Raw genomic sequence first — 21112 nt, 5'->3', positions numbered from 1 at the left:
GGGACTTGTACAAGTCGGACGGTTTACACCTGAACCAGGGGGGAACCAATATCCTTGCGGGGAGGTTTGCTAGCACTGCTGGGGAGGGTTTAAACTAACTTGGCAGGGGGTTGGGGTACAGAGTGGAGCTATAGTAGGGGGTGATTTACGGCCAAATACAGAGGGAAAAACAAGTCAGCTGGGAAGGCAGAGCAAATATGTGAAGGCAAAAGAGAATATGGCAGGGCTGGAAGGCATTTATTTTAATGCAAGGAGTCTTGCAAATAAGGTGGATGAACTGAAGTTGTTGTTGAACACATGGGAGTACGATATTGTTGCTATCACAGAGACATGGTTGAGGGAGGGTCAGGACTGGCAGCTCAATATTCCAGGGTATAGAATCTTCAGGCGAGACAGAGGGGGGTGTAAAAGGGGAGGGGGTGTTGCAATATTAATTAAGGAGTCAATTACTGCTGTAAGGAGGGATGATATATTAGCGGGTTCCTCTAATGAGGCCATATGGGTAGAACTTAAAAACAAAAAGGGGGCAAGCACTTTGCTGGGAGGTACTATAGGCCCCCAAACAGTCAGGGGGAGATAGAGGAACAGATATGTAGGCAAATCTCAGAGAAGTGCGAAAATAATAGGGTAATAATAGTGGGGGATTTCAACTTCCCCAATATAAATTGGGACAGTCAGAGTGTGAAAGGCTTAGAGGGTGCAGAATTCTTAAAGTGCATCCAGGAGAGCTTTTTGAGCCAACATGTAGAAAGTCCTACAAGAGAGGGGGCGATACTGGACCTAATTCTGGGGAATGTAGCCGGGCAAGTGGTGGAAGTGTCAGTAGGAGAGCATTTTGGCGACAGTGACCATAATTCGGTGAGATTTAAGGTGGTCATGGAAAAAGACAAAGACGGCCCGGAAATAAGGGTTCTAAATTGGGGGAAGGCCGATTTTAATATGATAAGGCAGGATCTGGCCAAAGTGGACTGGGAGCAGCTGCTTATAGGAAAATCCACATCAAAACAGTGGGAGACTTTCAGAAGGGAAATAGAGAGAGAGTACAACGCCAACATGTTCCTGTAAAGGTCAAGGGTGGGACCAACAAGCAAAGGGAACCTTGGATGACAAGGGATATACAAAAATGCATTAGAAATAAAAGGGGGGCTTTTGGCAGTTACAAAAGACTAAAGACAGAAGAAGCCCTAGAGGAGTATAAAAAGTGCAGGGGCATACTTAAAAAAGAAATTAGGAGGGCGAGGAGGGGGCCATGAAATAACACTGGCGAGCAAAATAAAGGAAAATCCTAAGATGTTTTATAAGTATATTAAGGGCAAGAGGATAACCAGGGAAAGGGTAGGGCCCATTAGGGACCAAAGTGGCAATCGGTGTGTAGAGCCAGAGGATGTAGGCGGGGTTTTAAATTAATTTTTTGCATCTGTGTTCACTATGGAGAAAGACGATGCAGACATAGAAATCGGGCAAGGGGACTGTGACATACTCGAACATATTAGCATCGAGAGGGAGGAGGTGCTAGCGCTTTTAGCGGGCCAAAAAGTGGATAAATCCCCAGGCCCGGACGAGATGTATCCCAGGCTGCTGTGGGAGGCAAGGGAGGAGATTGCAGGGGCTCTGACACTAATTTTCAGAACCTCTCTGGCCACAGGGGATGTACCAGAGGACTGGAGAACAGCTAACGTAGTACCATTATTCAAGAAGGGTAGCAGGGATAAACCAGGGAATTACAGGCCAGTGAGTCTAACATCTGTGGTGGGGAAATTATTGGAAAAAATTCTGAGGGACAAAATTAATCTCCACTTGGAGAGGCAAGGATTAATCGGGGATAGTCAGCATGGCTTTGTCAAGGGTAAATCATGTCTAACAAATCTGATCGAATTTTTCGAGGGGGTGACTAGTGGGGTGGATGAGGGAAATGCTGTGGATGTGGTTTACATGGACTTCAGTAAAGCTTTTGAGAAAGTCCCGCATAGGAGACTGGTCAAGAAGGTAAGAGCCCATGGGATCCAGGGTGCCTTGGCGTGTTGGATCCTAAACTGGCTGAGTGGCAGGAGGCAGAGGGTGATGGTCGAAGGTTGCTTTTGTGACTGGAAGCCTGTGTCCAGTGGGGTACCTCAGGGATCGGTGCTGGGTCCCTTATTGTTTGTGATCTACATAAATGATTTGGATGAGAATGTAAAAGGTATGATCAGTAAGTTCGCAGATGACACGAAAATTGGTGGGGTGGTAAATTGCGAGGAGGAAAGCCTCCGGCTACAGGACGATATAAACGGGTTGGTCAGATGGGCGGAAAAGTGGCAAATGGAATTTAACCCTGAAAAGTGCGAGGTGATGCATTTTGGACAGACAAATAAGGCAAGGGAATACACAATGAGTGGTAGGACCCTAGGAAGTACAGAGGGTCAGAGGGACCTTGGTGTACATGTACATAGATCCCTGAAGGCAGCGGAGCAGGTAGATAAGGTGGTTAAAAAGGCATATGGGATACTTGCCTTCATTAGCCGAGGCATAGAATATAAGAGCAGGGAGGTTATGATGGAGCTGTACAAAACGCTGGTGAGGCCACAGCTGGAGTACTGTGTGCAGTTCTGGTCGCCTCACTATAGGAAGGATGTGATTGCTTTGGAGAGGGTGCAGAGAAGATTCACCAGGATGTTACCTGGGATGGAGCGCCTCAGCTATGAAGAGAGGCTGGACAGGCTGGAGTTGTTTTCCTTGGAGCAGAGAAGGCGGAGGGGGGACCTGATTGAGGTGTACAAAATAATGAGGGGCATAGATAGGGTAGATAAAGAGGAACTTTTCCCCTTAGTGGGGGGGGGGGGGTCAATAACAAGGGGGCATAGATTCAGGGTAAGGGGCAGGAGATTTAGAGGGGATTTGAGGAGGAACTTTTTCACCCAGAGGGTGGTTGGAATGTGGAACTCACTGCCTGAAAGGGTGGTGGAGGCAGGAACCCTCACAACATTCAAGAAGCATTTGGATGAGCACTTGAAATGCCATTGCATACAAGGCTATGGACCAAATGCTGGAAAATGGGATTAGACTGGACAGGGATGGATGGGCGGCGCAGACACGATGGGCCGAAGGGCCTCTTTCTGTGCTGTAAAAACTCTACATCACTTAAGTGTGGGATTAATATGTAAGCGTGTTCTGAGTGCTGTTGGTGAGCACGTACATTCAGCTGATACGTCATCGTGTTACCTGATGCAACTACTCCCCATGCTTGCACTAGTACTGTTTATTGTTCTCCAAACATCCATCAGTGACCACATCTATTTCTAATGACCCTCACATCCTTTTCTTAGGTATTTATTAAAGACCCATTATTCACATTCCCTTCCCTTCGTGAGTTCTCATCTATAGTTAAAAATGTTGAATGCTTCAATATCATCCCTAATCCTGCTCCTGTCTAAATGTTTCCAGTTTCTACCACCTGTCCTGATAGCTGGAGTTAGGTAGTGGAGTTATCAGTTATCATAGGAACAGGAGTAAGCTATTTAGCCCCTTGAGGCTGTTTCACGATTCAACTTGGATCATAGCTGATCTGTACCTCAACTCCATTTACCTGCCTTTGCTCTGGATACCCTTACCTGAAAAATCCATCAATGTCACTCTTGAAGATTTCAATTAACCCCATCATCCACAGCCTTTGGGGGGGGGGGGGGGGGGGGGGGGAGGAGAAAGAGTTCCAGAGGTCCACAGCCTTGTGTGTTGAAAAAATACTTCCTGATTTCACTCCTAAATGACTTAGCTCTAATTTTATGATGATTTTGTTGTCCTTTGCTGAACCTTTTACAATGCTTGAATGTCTTTCTTGCAATACAGTAACCAGAATAATAGTATTTTGCTGCCTTGTTTTTACATTGTTTCTTGGCTGAAATGCATAATTACTTACTTTAAAATAATGCCACAGTAAAGAAAATTATACAACTGTATTATTTTTTATTTAGAAGTGCTGCACTGTCTGAGCTACTGTCCTTCAATGAGACATTAAACTGAAACCCCATCTCAGGTGGATGTAAAACATCCCATGGGGCTGTTCGAAGAGCAGGGGAGCTCTCCCTGGTGTCCTGGCCAATATTTATCCTTCAACCAACATCACTAAAAACAGCCTATCTGGTCATTTGTTTCATTGCTGTTTGTGGGACCTTACTGTGTGCAAATTGGCTGCCACGTTTCCTATATTACAACAAAATGACTACATTTCAAAAATACTTCATTGGATGTGAAGCACTTGAGTGGCCTGAAAATGTAAAAAGCACTGTATAAATGCAAGTTCTTTCTTAAACAATGTTTTAGCTTCCCCTCCAAGCCCATATTAGATGCACATTGTCCCCAATTTGTTCATCAACAGATGGAGCACCCAAAATTGCACACACTATAACTGTGGCCTAAACATTGCCATTTACAAACTTATCTTTGCTCTTGTAATCTGTGCCCCTATTTAGAAAACACAATGCCATTGACCTTTTTTGTGGCTTTACTATCTACCTGCACTTTCATGGACTTATGTATTTGAACCCTTAGGTCTCTATTCCTCCGCACCCTTCAGCATTTTTCCATTGAGTTTATGTTCCCACTGCCTGCTCTTCCTCCAAAAATGCATCACATCATATTCCATCTCCTTAAATTGCATCAGTCACCCATCTGCACATTCCATTAACCTGTCCACACATCACAGAAATCACAGAATCCCCCCACAGTGCAGATAGAGGCCATTTCGGCCCATCGAGCCTGCACCGACACATATCCCACCCTACCCCCGTAACCCCACGTATTTAATCCCCTAACACTAAAGGGTCAATTTATCATAGCCAAATCAACCTAACCCGCACATCTTTGAACTGTGGGAGGAAACCGGAGCACCCGGAGGAAACCCACGCAGACACAGGGAGAATGTGCAAACTCCACACAGACAGTCGCCCGAGGCCGGATTTGAGCCCGGGTCCCTGGTGCTGTGAGGCAACAGTGCTAACCACTATGCCACCGTGCCCCCATGATTGGTAAAAAAATGGTAACACAGGATCACAGCTGCAATTCCACACACAAGTTGAAAATCTCAGCCCCGGTATCAGGCTGAGGCATCAAGCACTTCTCTGTATTTTAATACATAGGCCCAAATCAGGAATGGTGTATGGGGAAAAACCATACTGAGCTCAAAATTGGGCTATGTCCTTGATGGATCCAGTCCCAGATTGGATTTGTTCACAACTGTAGCTTTGGACAGTTACCTAACAATTTTGTAGATGGGAAAGAAAAACAAGTCACTTTAAACAGTTGTGTGGCGTCACAATGTGCGTGCATATGCATGTACCTTTAAGTAAATGTACTTCCATAGAAAAATAAGTCAGGTAACAAATAGCAACTTATTGATCGCACAGGTCTCGAGTGCAATTTTTGTTTCCACCTCTTAGTTTCGTAGTGCCCGCAGTTTTGTATCAGATCAGTGTAGTCAACAGTTCTGGCGTTGGCCTGATTCGGAAGACTCATTTGCATACACTATTTGCACCACAACCTGGATTCATCGCTATGTAAAGCGTTGTGTACCGCGCAGCACTGCCATTACCCATTTGAAGCCACCTCCATGAAGAGTGATATTTTAGCTGGTACTAGGACCACCCTATTTTAATTCTACTATCAACTAAATTAGCAAGTCCAACGTCACAGCACAGCAACAGCCATGAGAGTGAGCAGATTATATCCGTCACTCCAGCTGATCTGGAAGCAGTGATGCCAGCTTGGTTGAGGGGTTGTAACGGTGCAATTTTAATTAATAAAAAATTACCATCCAGAGCATGAGAGTGTATATGTGCTCTCACTAAAAAAGGTTACCTAGCAGCATTCAGTATTTAAGCTCTGGGACTTGCTCCTTACAAAAGGATGGCCATCACTGCAAAGATTTTAAAATTTAGCACCAATGAGCTTTAAATTTGGAAAAAGATGTACCAACCTTCACCACGGCTACATAAAAACTGCAGAACACACCATTGGTGAGTATTATTAAAAAATAACTTTATAACCAATCACAAAAAAGGAATGCATATTCAATTGAGAGATCATTACATTTGTTCAGCAAATCAAAGCAAATTTTGCCAATAGAAAAACCTAGACAAAGCACTACCTTGAGCCGAGCAGATTATCCAGCAATGTCAAGTATTAAATCAACAGACATATAGAGCCATTTTGAACTTAGAGACAATGTTTACTTTCATCAGCCCGAAATGACCACCCCTCGGTCAAAAATAAATCAGAAGTTCTAAAGAGCCAATTTAAAATCTTACGTTAAATATTACATTTTGGCAGGAGACACCATTTTTTCCTGTTATCTCCACTTTATCTTATTTGGCTAGAATGTTTTAAAAAACAAATTAAAGTGATACTGCTGAAAAAAAGTAAAGGGTGTGTTGTATAGATTTGATTTCAATGTTCGAAAATCCAGCCCAATAAATTCAAGCAAATTATTGTCCCTTTACTTTTTAAAGATTTAACTTGAAAAATATTTATTGTACCTTCTACAAATCAATGATGTGGTCAAGTCTGATTTGAAAATTAAAAAAAAAAAAAATCACTACACTGTGAAACAGTTGCAACTAATCCGAGTTAGCAATCATTCATTTGGCCAAATCAGTTTACAAATACAATAAATGGAATGCAGAACTATAGCTCCTGTAATAACCAGTCACACAAAAACGATGACACTTATTAAAGTCACTATAAGCCATTCACATTGTAAATGTTGTAATGTAAATGTTGTAATGTCCACTCAAAAAATAATGTTTGCAGATCAGTAAACTAAAAGCAAGCCAGGAAGAGTACTGTGCGAGGACGCCTAAATACTCCAGTCCTTAATGAAGTTGTAGCATTGACCTTGACCGACTGTATCTACCATTCCGATCAGTTAACATCCCAAAGGCTTTCATCCAGTTAAATGGACCCTCGAAACAAATGACATTGTTACACATTTGAACCGCGCTGATAAACAGCAACATTATAAGTTTACAATCTCTATCTTCTTTGTAAGAGTAATACTGTTTAACCCTCATGAGCTAGGACCCAGAATTATAAATCCAAAAAGGTTGGCACTGCTGCAAATATATTCATACTGCAGTCACAAGCAGGAAAAGATCAATGATGAAGTGGCTGTGCTGCAGACAGCAGAGCTCTAAAAAGGTGGCTACCAGCTGAACAGTGGCTGGTTGCAGAGAAAGTCCAGTCTGAAATCACTCTTTATGCAGTTTTCCCACAGTCTCTTTTTCATCATATGATTCACCAAACTCATTTATTCTGGTTTTATCCACTGGGTAAAGCCTGCAATGAGAAAAACAACATTGAATTTCAGAATTGAGAAAGAAAAAAAAGTAACTATATCTGGTATACCATTTAAAATACAGCAATGTATTCACAAAAGAAAGTCCTCGAGTCAACTTAGTCCCTTTCTTACTCCATTTAAAAATATTATATGCTCATCACGGTGAGCAGTGGTACAGTACTAAGGAATGAAACATTCTTCCACTTTTTGTTTGTAGTGTCAGCATTCCCAAGTCATGTACTGCCTGTCTGATTCTCCAATAACACGCCTTAAAAAAAACCTGCAGGGACAGAGCGGCATTTCCACCTCTTGTATCAGCCACTTTTGTGGCTCAAGGGAAACAGCCGATTTAGTGCCAAATAGGTTTTGTAGGAAAAGAGTTGAGAATGCTCAAACCCATTTCAGTTGAGACTCTTCTAGTCAGCAGAAAGAAAACCGTTAGCTTGGGCTGAATTCAACTTTATGCATTCCCTCATCTTTCTAATGAAATTTCTGCCGATACAAAATATAGCACGGTTTAAAAGTTTTATTTTTTCAAATTAATGTATTACAATAATGTATATTAGAAAGTCTTACCATCTCTGGTACAGGTAAACAAGAAACACTACATCATCTCTGAAGCAAGCTAGTCTGTGTGACGTTGGCATGGTGATGATGAATGCAAAGACATCATCAATAAAGGTATTGAACGCCTGCAACAGAAGATAGGTTGTGACAATAAAAGAGGAAGGTTGTGACAATAAAAGAGGAACATTATTTCCAAGTCAGAATAGTGGAAAATATTAGACAATGCACATTAAATTCTTACAGCTATCTGATGACAAAACAAGTTGTTGAGCCAACACGATGAACATGATAACGATGAATTACAAGTCTAGGCTTTCAATTTTCCATGGCTAATTAATGATCTGTGCTAGGCTCTAACAAGGAGCTGAATAAGAGAGATCAGGTTTGTGTTCTTGTTTACATTGGGGAGAGGAGTGGTGGAAAAGAAAGAAGGGCCTCACATCCTGTGCTTTATACACACATTTGGTTACAAAACAAGACATCTGCTTGCTCTCTTGCTTGTCGAAAGATGTTATGATTAAAATATTTTCTCTAATATTTTGATGTCGTTTTCTCTTTACAATTTATCCAGTAACAGCCTCTCAATCCACTGTGCATCTAGGTAATTGGATTGGCTTGCTCTATAGTGATAATACAAGTCTCGGAGGTTCTACTGTATTCAATAGAAATGCAAACTATGTAACAACAATTCCAGAATAGAAGTGTGCTTTTGGCAGCTCATGAATAAACAGTAATATAAATGAATAGAATGGAGCCAATCATTGGGTTGAGGAAACAAAAATGAAACCAGAAGTAATACCAGCACCATAGATACTTTGTCAGTGTCATTCTGCAGCGTTTTATGACCATTTTTCAATAAAAAACATTTTTGAGAGCGCTGTATTTAAATGTTGGATTTTTAAAGCAAAGTATATTCATACCTGTTTTTAGACAAAAGGTGGCTAATGAGCTATGCTTTTATGTTGCCTCCCCAAAGACTGTAAATGATAAGGAATTAGTTATCTTCTCCGTAATTAGTAAATATCGCACACCCATTATGTTGAGAAGCCATTGGCCCCGGCCACTCAGTGGGTTTTGGGGGGGGGGGGGGGGGGGGGGCAGGGGTAGGGGGACCTGGTAGACTTTTCTCTCTGCCTGTAAACAGAGAATGATAAAACCAGAGATAGAAAAACAAGCAGACAGCCAATCAGGTTTTCAAACAAAAAGCTGTGAACACAAGCTCTGGCCAGGTTGAGGAAGAATGCAGAAGGATTGTTCGAGTTATTTTGTTTAAGTGAAGTAAAAGAGAACCCACTAATGTAACTCACTAATAGCTTGTTCATTACTTAGTACTAATACTGGAAGATAAGTTGTACTGATTTAACTCGGATCATAATGGTGTCTCTTTTTTCACTTGCTGTGAAATAAAGCAGATTACCAATCTGTATATGACCTCATCTTACCAGGTGTTTTCTTGGTCCACCATCGAGAAGATTAGAGAGGCAGATGTGTGAAAGACATGAATATCCGTTTCGGATCACAAGGGGGTACACACTACTGTCACACCCCTGGATTACACTATCGCACAGTTAGATATTGGGTAGTACGGACACACCCCAAAGGCAAGATACTCACAGACTGCTTATAACCTCCTGTGCTGTAGGATTCTATTCGGCCCATTGCGCCCTTGCTGGCTCTTTGAAAGAGCTCACCACTTAGTCCCACTTCCCTGCTCTTTCCCCGTAGCCCTTAAAATTTCTCCCCTTCCAAGTATTTATCCAATTCCCTTTTGAAAGTTTCTATTGAATCTGCTTGCACCACCCTCTCGGGCAGTGCAGTCCCGATCATAATAACTCGCTGTGTAAACTTTCACTTGCTGTACCAGAGAGAACCTCTCCAGGCAAGACATAAAACTTGCAACAACCAACAAATGTTTTACAGTGCTTATGCAGGTGCAGCAAGTAATTAAAAAGGCAAATGGAATGTTGGCCTTTATTGTAACGGGGTTGGAGTATAAAATCAGGGAAGTCCTGCTACAACTGTACAAGGGCGTTGGCGAGACCACACTTGAGTAATGCGTACAGTTTTGATCTCCTTATTTAAGGAAGGATATACTTGCATTGGAGGCAGTTCGGAGACGCTGCACTAGGTTAATTCCAGAGATGGGGCCGTATGGCCTACTCCTGCTCCTACTTCTTATGAGGGGGTTGACTTATGAGGAAAGGTTGAGCAGGTTGGGCCTATACTCATTGGAATTTAGAAGAATGAGAGGCGATCTTATTGAAACATAAGATACTGAGGGGGCTCGACAAGGTAGGTGCAGAGAAGATTTTCCCCTTGTGGGGAAATCTAGAACTCGGGGGCACAGTTTCAGAATAAAGGGTCGCACTTTTAGAACTGAGATGAGGAGGAATTTCTTCTCTCCGAGGGTCGTAAATCTGTGGAATTCTCTGCCGCAGAGAGTTGTGCAGGCTGGGTCATTAAATACATTTAAGGTGGAGATAGACAGATTTTGGCAAGATGAGGGAGTGAAGAGTTATAGGGAGCAGGCAGGGAAGTGGCTTTGAGCCCAAGATCAGCCATGATCTTATTGAATGGTGGAGCAGGCTCGAGGGGCCAAGTGGCCTACTCCTGCTCCTATTTCTTATTATGTTCTTATATGATAAGTGCCGTCTGACTGACAGGCCACTCTAGCATACCTAGCTACAAGAGTGGTACTGGCAAAGGTCTGGGTGGTGGCCACCTAGCCATCCTCTCAACCAGGGAATGATGCACAATTATTTCTAGTTTTAAAAAAAACCCAATGCTTATAAATTAAATTAGCTAAGTTAATGCTGTAAAATCTTTATACTTAAATATGTACATTTGTTGAGGGTAGGAGAAATCTCTGAACTCTCAAAACAAAACGGTAATCTTTTGAGAGAACTGCAACTTTTAGATTTGGAACCAGTCACCCAACAATAATCTACGAGCACACACGGATGTCATTTGAGGATGTGTGCAGAATTTCATGTCCAGAGATACAGCTATCAATGTGACACCATGAGCAACAATAACTGACATTCTACTGTGCTCACGGTGTACAAAGAGACATCTCAGTGTGCTTTACAAGATGGTAGATAGCAAATAGGCACTGCCAAAAATGCTAAATTCCCCAAGTAATAGGTGACAAATCTCAGATACAGAACAAGAGAAATTGTTTGATCTAATTCATTTGTACTTGTAACACTTGAATGAGTCAGTTTAAGATATGCAAATAAAATTAAAAATAGCTTACTTTGTACATAAACGCCTTCCATGGTAAATGTGCCACGGATTTCAGCTGTAAGTAAACGAAAAACATTAATTTGCAGATGCCCAAGTTAAAAAAAAAAAAATCTTTTGCAGCAAGCAAGTTTCATTCCCATTAGAGATAATGGTCATTAGCTCCCCTGATGGGCTAGTGGTTGAAGATGCTATCTGGAAAAGTACTAAGCTACATAGACAAGGAAGCCCCAGTATCTCAGCTGGAATGGAGAGGGGATGGAGTATAAAAGTAGGGAAGTCTTGCTACGACTGTACAGGGCGCTGGTGAGGCCACACCTGGAGTACTGTGTGCAGTTTTGGTCGTCTCATTTAAGGAGGGATATACTTGCTTTGGAGGCAGTTCAGAGAAGGTTCACTAGGTTGATTCCTGAGATGAAAGGGTTGTTTTATTAAGAAAGGTTGAGCGGGTTGGGCCTATACTCATTGGAGTTTAGAAGAATGAGAGGTGATCTTATTGATACATATAAGATTCTGAGGGGGCTTGACAGAGTAGATGTTTCCCCTCATGGGGGAATCTAGAACTAGGCCATAGTTTCAGAATAAGGGGTCGCCCATTTACGACTAAGATGAGGAGGAATTTCTTCAGAGGGTTGTGAATCTTTGGAATTCTCTACCAGAGAGCTGTGGGGGCGGAGTCATTGAATATATTCAAGGCGGAGATAGACAGATATTTGAGCTACAGGAGAGTCAAAGGTTATGGGGAGCGGGCGGGAAAGTGGAGTTGAGGCCGAGATCAGATCAACCATGATCTTATTGAATAGCGGAGCAGGCTCAAGGGGCCGAATGGCCGACTCCTGCTCCTATTTCTTAATGCTGCTGCTGGGTATACCTCCCAAGAAGTGGGCGGGCAGGGGGGGGGGGGGGGACATAAAAGTCAGCCAGGATCCCATGCACAAGTGCAGATGTGTGGACTTAGTTGGGAACAGGACTGGACTCAGCTGTGATTCCCACCATAATTAAATTCCCATGCTGACACTCATTGTCCAAGTTTACACATGAAGAATGGCCGCTCAAGTGAGATACGAGAAGACGACAGTGATTGCAGAACTATAACCCAGTAAGGCAAAATTGCAAAAAATAATGATCAGGCATAATTCTGAATATCTGTAACCTGTCTTGCTGATGGGTATCCTCAAGTACAAGTTGAGCTTGATTGAGTGTATCAAATGAGTACTTTACCCACCTTGCCCTATTACACAATCCAATCTTTTAGGAACATAACATTGAAAGAGCTTAACACTGCGGACTGGATTAAATGGCAAATGCTGTGAAAGTCTGATATTTATTAAAACTGATTTACCAAATGTCAAAGTACTTTATAGGGGGAACAATACTTACTGGGATTGGAAAGACTATCAACCCCAGGCACCACAATGGCAAGTGACAGATGAACCGGCCAAATAAGTCATTCAAATTCGACAACTTTATCTGGAACAGTCGATGTAGCATTACTTCACAAAGCTGTAATTTTTTTTAAACCAACAGCCTCTCTGAGCAAGAATGGAGCTTTTTTTTTTAATTAAGTGGATATTTCCAGACAGTACTTTAAAGTACTTGCTTCCCCAAATAGTATTGCTCCTCTTTAAAGGTCAAGTGTGTGGAGACAGTAACTACACCATAGAAACATAGAAGATAGGAGCAGGAGTAGGCCATTCGGCCCCTCGAGCCTGCTCTGCCATTTAATGAGATCATGGCTGATCATCCAAATTCAGTACCCTGTCCCTACTTTCTCCCCATATCCCTTTAGCCTTAAGAAATATATTTAACTCCTTCTTGAATATATTTAATGAATTGGCCTCAACTGCCTTCTGTGGTAGAGAATTCCACAGGTTCACCACTCTCTGGGTGAAGAAATTCCTCCTCATCTCTGTCCTAAATGGCTTACCCCTTAGACTGTGACCCCTGGTTCTGCACTCCCCCGCCATCGGGAACATCCTTCCTGCATCTAGTCTGTCTAGTCCTGTTTGAAACTTATAAAATTCTATGAGATCCCCTCTCATTCTTCTAAACTCTAGCGAATATAAGCCTAATCGACCCAATCTCTTCATACGTCATTCCTGCCATCCCAGGTATCAGTCTGGTGAATCTTCACTGCATTCCCTCCATGGCAAGAACATCCTTCCTCAGGCAAGGCGACCAAAACGGCACACAATACTCAAGGTGCGGTCTCACCAAGGCCCTGTACAACTGCAGCAAGACATCCTTGCTCCTGTACTTGAATCCTCTCGCTGTGAAGGCCAACATGCCATTTGCCTTCTTTACTGCCTGCTGCACCTGCATGCTTACCTTCAGCGACTGGTGCACAAGGATACCCAGGTCTCGTTGCACTTCCCTTTTCCCAATCTATTGCCGTTCAGATAATAATCTGCCTTCCTGTTTTTGCCACCAAAGTGTCCACATTATACTGCAAGTGCCATGCATCTGCCCAATCACCCAACCTGTCCAAATCATACTGGAGTTTCTCTGCATCCTCCTCACAGCACACGCCCACCCAGCTTTGTTTTGTCTGCAAACTTGGAGATATTATACCTAGTTCCCTCATCTAGATCATTAATATATATTGTGAATAGCTGGGGTCCGAGCACCGATCCCTGCGGTACCCCACTAGTCACTACCTGCCACTCGGAAAAAGACCAGTTTATTTCAACTCTTTGCTTCCGGTCCGCCAACCAGTTCTCTATCCAAGTCAGTACCTTGCCCCCAATCCCATGTGCTTTAACTTTGCATGCTAATCTCTTATGCGGGACCTTATCGAAAGCCTTCTGAAAGTCCAAATACACCACATCCACTGGTTCTCCCTTATCTATTCTACCAGTCACATCCACAAAAAATTCCAGTAATTAGTCAAGCACGATTTACCTTTTGTAAATCCATGTTGACTTTGTCCGATCCCGTCGCTGTTTTCCAAGTGGTCTGCTATTACATCTTTTATAATGGACTCTAGCATTTTCCCCCCACTACCGATGTCAGGCTTACCGGTCTATAATTCCCCGTTTTCTCTCTCTACCACCTTTTTTTAAAATAGTGGGGTTACATTAGCTACCTTCCAATCCATGGGAACTGTGCCAGAGACTACAGAATTTTGGAAGATGACCAGCAATGCATCTACTATTTCTAGGGCCACTTCCTTAAGTACCCTAGGATGTAGAAACAAAACACCATGCAAAAACAAAAAAGGACAAGCTTAAGACTGCCCATCAGTATTCTGAATTTGAATCTTCCAGTGTCTCTAATTTAACAACATTGTGTACACTGATTACTACACACAACTGTAATGCCTTACAAAATGTTATGTAGTTTGAAGTCTAACACAAAACCAATTATATTAAAAAATTACCCCAATATTTGTACCTTGGAACATGCTCAATATTTACAAATTTCAGACATGAATCCACTAAAGGGATCGGAGGACTAGTGTTGCAGTGTTCCAGCATCATAAACTGTGCATTAATTTAGACATTTTGAAGTGCTGATGTACAAGGAAACTTAAAAAAAAATATTTGATGTGCTAAAAGTTTTAAAAAAATGTCTTCCTGGACTCTTGTTGGGGTAGGGCTCCAACAGTGCCAGCAGCCCTCTGGTACGTCGTCCAGATCATTTTTCATGTGCGGACCTATACCGAGAGTCCCGACAGGCTATGGAACCACAGTCAAGCCTGATCCTTTTCACATCAATGTTAACACATGCAGTTTCCATCACAGTTCACCGCCTAGTCATCTTGAACAGGTACCCTGGACGATTTCCCCCCTTTCTCTAGCCCACTGCTGCGGCAGCCGAAATAAGCTAACGGCACAGAAGTGGGTGGCAGGGGGGCTTTTTTATGGCACCACTCTACCAAAATGGTAGATTTACCAATTGAGTCTTCAGGGAGACTGTAATAGATGTTCCAATATGTGATGCCAGATGCAGGTTTACACCTATGGTTCCTTGATCCGAGTTCTGGGTTTCCCACAGGATAAAAAACAAAAGGTGTGTGGGGGGGGGGGGGGGGGGGGGGGGGGGGGGAGAAAGTACCCAACTCCACTGTCTCACACTTCGAGAAACCAGCCTGCCTGCTCAGAAAGAAACAGCACACATTTGAGACCACCAAGAGAGACGGGGAGAATATAATACACAATTAATGCAGGAAGGGGGAAGAGAGCGAGCGAGATGTAAATGCTACAAAATGGCACCTGGATCATTCCACTACCAATTAAGACCAGCTGATTTCTCCTAAAATAGCTACAACACAAGCAGGATTAATTGTCTGATCACTAACCTTATAATTAACGAACAGTTGAGGCAACATAAACAGGAATCCAAAAGCATAGACACCTGCAACAACCACACAGGCATTTTAATGGGCTTGCAAAAAACAAGCACGTAGCAAATATACAAATGACTGGATCTTAAAAAAAAACATTAAAAAGTTAGAAAACAATGTACGAGAGGCACTTACCATTAACTAAACTGTTTATCAACCATGAGTACCAACTGAAAAGATATGAAATATTGTAAATGCATTGCATTACAGATAACCTTTCCTTGAAGATCGAAAAATAAATTAAGTTTCACTCGAGGGCCATTAATAGTTACCTTTTGTACTTCATATTTAATAAGGAGTATACAGCTCCACCAAAACAAAGTGGATAAAGTACATAGGACAAGCATTTCATTGCCTAAACAGAGAGGGAGAAAAATCCACAGAACAAGTTTAGAAAAGGCAGAAATAATCACATCTACTAAAAGTTCTGAAAATAAACATACATTTCTTAAAAAACTGCATTAAACTCTTAAATATTTCACTTTTTGTTTTATTTAGATTCGGTTAGCAGTCTACCTTGTGCTAGTCAACATGAGCTCACATTGGGATAATGCATATTATATATACACAAGTCTAGCCTGGGAGGCCCAAGCTCAATAGTCCATATAATTTCAATGGAATATCGTATTTATTTTCATAAACAACCATGCCAAGTACAGGTAGAATAGCACATGCAACAAGCCAAATACCTGAGTATCATATTCTTCAGTCTTTTTCTCAGATTCATCAAATGTTCCAAACTGCAAAAAGGAGATCCAAAGTAATCTATTTTGCTGTTCATCTAAATTTATATTTGTCACAGACAACTTGTAAGCGTACATAAAAAGGAATGCCCTGGTATAGGCAGAGTTATCTTATTTCAGTTTGGGCGGTGCGTGACAAAATCTGGCCACAGCTTCCTGGGGCGTGGGAGAAAAGAAAAGAAGTTAGCGTAGATTCCGGCTATCCAGCAGGCTCTGCTCCAAAGCCCCCGTAGAGAATTGGAGAGGAAAAGACTAGATTCAGCCAAATTCTTCGAGTCAATCCCTTCCACCCCACAGGCTCCACCCTGCCCTAGCTTTGATCCTGCATCGGTCTCGTTTCTCCCCCATCTCCACTCGCTCATCTCTCCATGAGGTCCACCTCCTCCTCCCTTGACCCCCATTCCCATTAAACTGTTGAGCACCCAACTTCTTACCCTGGGGCCCATGCAAGCTGACATTGTAAATAGTTAACTCTCCAAGTATTGCCCCTGCCCTTTTGAAACTGTCATCATTACGCCACGTCAAATAAACCCAACCTGGACTCCTCTGTCTTTGGAAACTAACACCCCATCTCTAACCTACCTTTCTTCTTCAACGTCCTCGAACATGGTCACTTCCCAAATTTGTGCCCAACGTTCCCACAACTCCCTATTTGAAGCTCTCTAATCAGGATTCCACTCCTGCTACAACACAAACAACCCTAACCAAAGTCACAAATGACATCCTCCATGATTGCGGCCATGGAGCATTTATCCCTCCTTGTTCTCCCCATCCTTCTCGACTTCTCTGCAGTCTCTGCCATGGTTGGCCACATCATCCACCTCCCAACACCTCTCGGCCTCTTACCCTCTCTAGATCTTTTCATTACTAACTGCCGCCATGACATCGGCCGTCTCCATTTCTCTGCTCCCCTCACTAACCTCCAACCTACCTCCCTCTGAACTTGCAGCACTCCATTCTCTCAGATCCAACCCCGACTGTCATTAAACCTGCCGACGAGGGTGATGCTGTTGTTGTCTGGCGAACCGACCTCTACCTAGCGGAAGCTGAACGCCAACTCTCCGACACCTCCTCCTACCTCCACCTGGACCATGAACCCACTACTGAACATCAAACCACCGTTTCCAAGATTGTCACTGACCTCATCTCCTCTGGAGAACTTCCCCCCCACGGCCACCAACCTCAGTTCCCCAACCCCGCACAGCCCACTTCTACCTCCTTCCCAAGATCCACAAACAGGACTGCCCTGGTAGACCCATCGTTTCAGCCTGTTCTTGCCCCACGGAACTTCTCTTCCTATCTCGACTATCTTTTCTCCTTGTCCAATCTCTTCCCACGCCCTCCGTCACTAACAGTTTCCTGGCCCCAACCGCCTCCTTTTCACCGTGGACGTACAATCCCTCTACACCTCCATCCCCCACCAGGATGGCCTAAGGGTGCTCCGCTTCTTCCTTGAACAGAGGCCCGACCAGTCCCCATCCACCGCCACCCTCATCTGCCTGGCTGAACTTGTTCTCACATTGAACAACTTCTCCTCACATTGAACAACTTCTCCTTTGACTCCACTCATTTCCTCCAAATTAAAGGTGTTGCTATGGGTACCCGCATGGGTCCTAGCTATGCCTGCCTTTTCGTGGGATATGTGGAACACTCTTTGTTTCAGTCCTACTCGGGTCCCCCCCCTCACCTCTTTTTCCGGTACATTGATGACTATCGGTGTCGTTTCCGGCTCTCGCCCTGAACTAGACAATTTCATTTACTTTGCCTCCAATTTCCACTCTTCCTTCACATGGTCCATCTCCGACTCTTCCCTTCCCTTCCTCGACTTCTCCGTCTCCATCTCTGGGGATAGGTTATTGACCAACATTCACTACAAGCCCACTGACTCCCACAGCTACCTGGACTACACTTCCTCCCACCCCCCTCCTGTAAGGACTCTATTCCATTCTCCCAGTTTCTCCGTCTCCGCCGCATCTGCTCCGACAATGCCACCTTCCACACCAGTGCTTCCGACATGTCTTCCTTTTTCCTCAACCGAGGATTCCCCTCTACTGTGGTTGACACAGCCCTCGACCGTGTCCGTTCTCTCACCCCTGCCCCTCCCTCCCAGAACCACGATAGGGTTCCCCTTGTCCTCACCTTTCACCCCACCAGCCTCCACATTCAACGGATCATCCTCCACCATTTCCGCCACCTCCAACGTGATCCCACCACCAAAGGCATCTTCCCCTCCCCTTTCAGCATTCCATAGGGACCGCTCCCTCCGAGACACCCTAGTCCACTCCTCCATCACCCCTTCGCCCAGCACCTTCCCGTGCAAGCACAGGAGATGCAACACCTGCCCTTATACCTCCCCCCTTCCCACTGTCCAGGGCCCCAAACACCCTTTCCAGGTGAAATAGCGATTTACTTGTACTTCTTGCAATCTAGTATACTGTATTTGCTGCTCATGATGCGGTCTCCTCTACATTGGAGAGGCCAAACGCAGATTGGGTGACCGCTTTGCGCAACACCTCCGTTCTGTCCGTAAGGGTGACCCCGAGCTTCCAGCCGCTTGTCATTTCAATTTACCGCTCCATTCCCACTCAGACCTCACCGTCCACGGCCTCTTGCATAGTTCCACGGAAGCTCAGCGCAAGTTCGAGGAACAGCACCTCATCTTCCGATTAGGCACTTTGTAGCCTTCTGGACTCAATATCAAGTTCAACAGTTTCAGATCATAACCTTGGCCCCTATTATATTTTTATATATTTTTTATCCACACCTTTGGTTTGTGCCTTTTCCTCTCTCCCACATGGCAGCTGTCTCATTCTTCCAGCGTATTTCACACTTCATCTAGAGCCATCCTTTGTCTCTTTACCTGTCCTATTACCATCTCGTCTCATCTTCGTCTCATCTTGAATATCTCTTAATGTCTCTTCACCACACACCCCCACAGACCTTCCCTTTTGTTCTTTCATCTCCTCCCCCATTTCCCAGCCCCCAAACTGGCCTTTTAAATCGGTTTCATTTCCTGCTTTTTTCTCAGTTCTGAAGAAGGACTTCGACCTGAAACATAGAAAAACATAGAAACTAGGAGCAGGAGTAGGCCATTCGAGCCTGCTCCGCCATTCAACGAGATCATGGCTGATCATCCAAACCCTAGCACCTGGTCCCTACACCGACAGCCATCCCATCCAAGCCCTATCCTCGTAACCCCACATATTTAATCTCTCCTAACACTAAGGGCCAATTTTTTTTATTTTTTTATCATGGCCAATCAACCTAACCCGCACATCTTTGGACTGTGGGAGGAAACCGGAGCACCCGGAGGAAACCCACGCAAACACGGGGAGAATGTGCAAACTCCACACAGACAGTCACCCGAGGCCGGATTTGAACCCGGGTCCCTGGCGCTGAGGCAGTGAAACGTTAACTCTGTTTCTCTCTCCACGGATGTTGCCTGGCCTGCTGAGTTTTTCCAGCGTTTTCTGTTGTTAGTTCCTCTCCTTCACTGTCCAGCTCAGTAGGACTGTCCTTCTGTGGTTCTACTTTTACTTATCCAATCATAGCTACAGCATCTCCAGCAAAGGCTTCTCTGCTCATCCCTGCACTATTACCTCTGGAGCGCTGTAAGGATCTATCCTTGGCTCCCCTCATCTCATTTACATGCTGTCTCTTGGCAAAATCATCCAGACATGGGGTCAGGTTCCCCATGTATGCTGACAACACCTAGCTCTGCATCTCCACCAACTTGCTCAGGGCCTCCACTGTCTGTGCATTGTTTGACTGCTCGTCTGAAATCCTGTCTTGGATGAACCACAATTTCTTACATGTAAACATTGGGAAGACTGAAGCCATTGTCTCTGGCCCCTGTCACAAACTCTATACCCTTATCAAATGCAACCCCTCTCTGGCCACTGCCTCAAGCTAAAAAAGACTGTTCAAAACCTTGATTAGACAGAGGAGTTTCAGAACCCATATCTGCTCCATCACAAAGACTGCCTACTTCCACCTCCAACACTGGCCACCTCCAATCCTGCCTCAGCCTATCTTCCAAAACCCCCATCCACACCTTAGTCACCTCCAGACTATTCCAATGCTCCCTTGGCCGGCGTCCCATCCTCCACAAACTTCAGCTCATTCAAAACTCTGCTGCCCATATCCTAGTCCGCTCACCTATGTCCACACTGATGTAGATTTTCTCCCAGTCCCCAACACTTCCAATTTAAAATTCTCATCCATGTGTTGAAATCCATTCATGGTATTGTCCCTCCATATCTCTAGAACCTCCTCCAGCCCTACAACCTACCCCTAAACTCTCCGCTTCTCTGCCATCTCGTTCACTCCCCCCTTCCTTTGCCCCAACATTGATGGCCATGGCTTCAGCCACCTAGGCCCCCTGCTCTGGAACTACCCCCACCCCCCTACATTTTCTCCTGTAAGACTCCCCTTAAAGCCTTCCTCTTTGGCCAAACTTTGTCACCCTAATATCTCTTTCTTTGGTTTGGTGTCCATTTTTGTCTGATCCCACCTCCGTGAAGTGCTATGGGACACCTTTTCTATGTTAAAAAGACGCTTCAATTAAATGAAAATTGTTAATTTGATTTACAGTGCCTTTCATCACGTCAGGATGTCCGAAAGTGCTTCAAGGCTAATGAAGCACTTTTGAAGTGTAGTCACTGCTGTAATGTAGGGAAAGGCAGCTTCCAAATTTCCACATAACAAAGTCCCACAGACAGCAGTGTGCTAATGACTAGAGATGATGACTGGGGGATAAATGTTAGCCTGGACTGGAGAACACCCCTGCTCTCCTGTGTGTAGTGCCATGGGACCAGAGTGCGGACAGGGCTCGGTTTAATGTCTCATCCAAAAGACGGCACCTCTGACATTGCAGCACTCCTTCAGTACTACACTGAAGCGTCAGCC

At 44.1% G+C, this 21112-nt stretch overlaps 1 protein-coding gene across 1 annotated transcript in view; it reads right to left on the bottom strand.

The window, feature by feature from the left end:
- Positions 1-5988: 5988 nt before the first annotated feature.
- clptm1l (CLPTM1 like) overlaps positions 5989-21112 on the bottom strand; it is a 37868-nt gene continuing 22744 nt past the window's right edge. The window contains exons 11-17 of the mRNA XM_085989163.1: positions 16151-16201; positions 15734-15816; positions 15597-15631; positions 15417-15472; positions 11130-11174; positions 7883-7998; positions 5989-7305 (exon numbers count right to left, since the gene is read on the bottom strand). Of these exons, the coding sequence (XP_085845289.1) occupies positions 7218-7305; positions 7883-7998; positions 11130-11174; positions 15417-15472; positions 15597-15631; positions 15734-15816; positions 16151-16201 (474 nt within the window). The 3' untranslated portion in view covers positions 5989-7217. The remainder of the gene's footprint in view (positions 7306-7882; positions 7999-11129; positions 11175-15416; positions 15473-15596; positions 15632-15733; positions 15817-16150; positions 16202-21112) is intronic.

This window comes from Somniosus microcephalus, chromosome 5, assembly GCF_052327205.1.
Source record: "Somniosus microcephalus isolate GS21.2 chromosome 5, FLI_Smic_1.0, whole genome shotgun sequence".
In the NCBI taxonomy this organism is placed as follows: Eukaryota; Metazoa; Chordata; class Chondrichthyes; order Squaliformes; family Somniosidae; genus Somniosus; species Somniosus microcephalus.
Note: the sequence above shows the minus strand (reverse complement) of the source record. Positions and strands in the feature narration are given on the sequence as shown.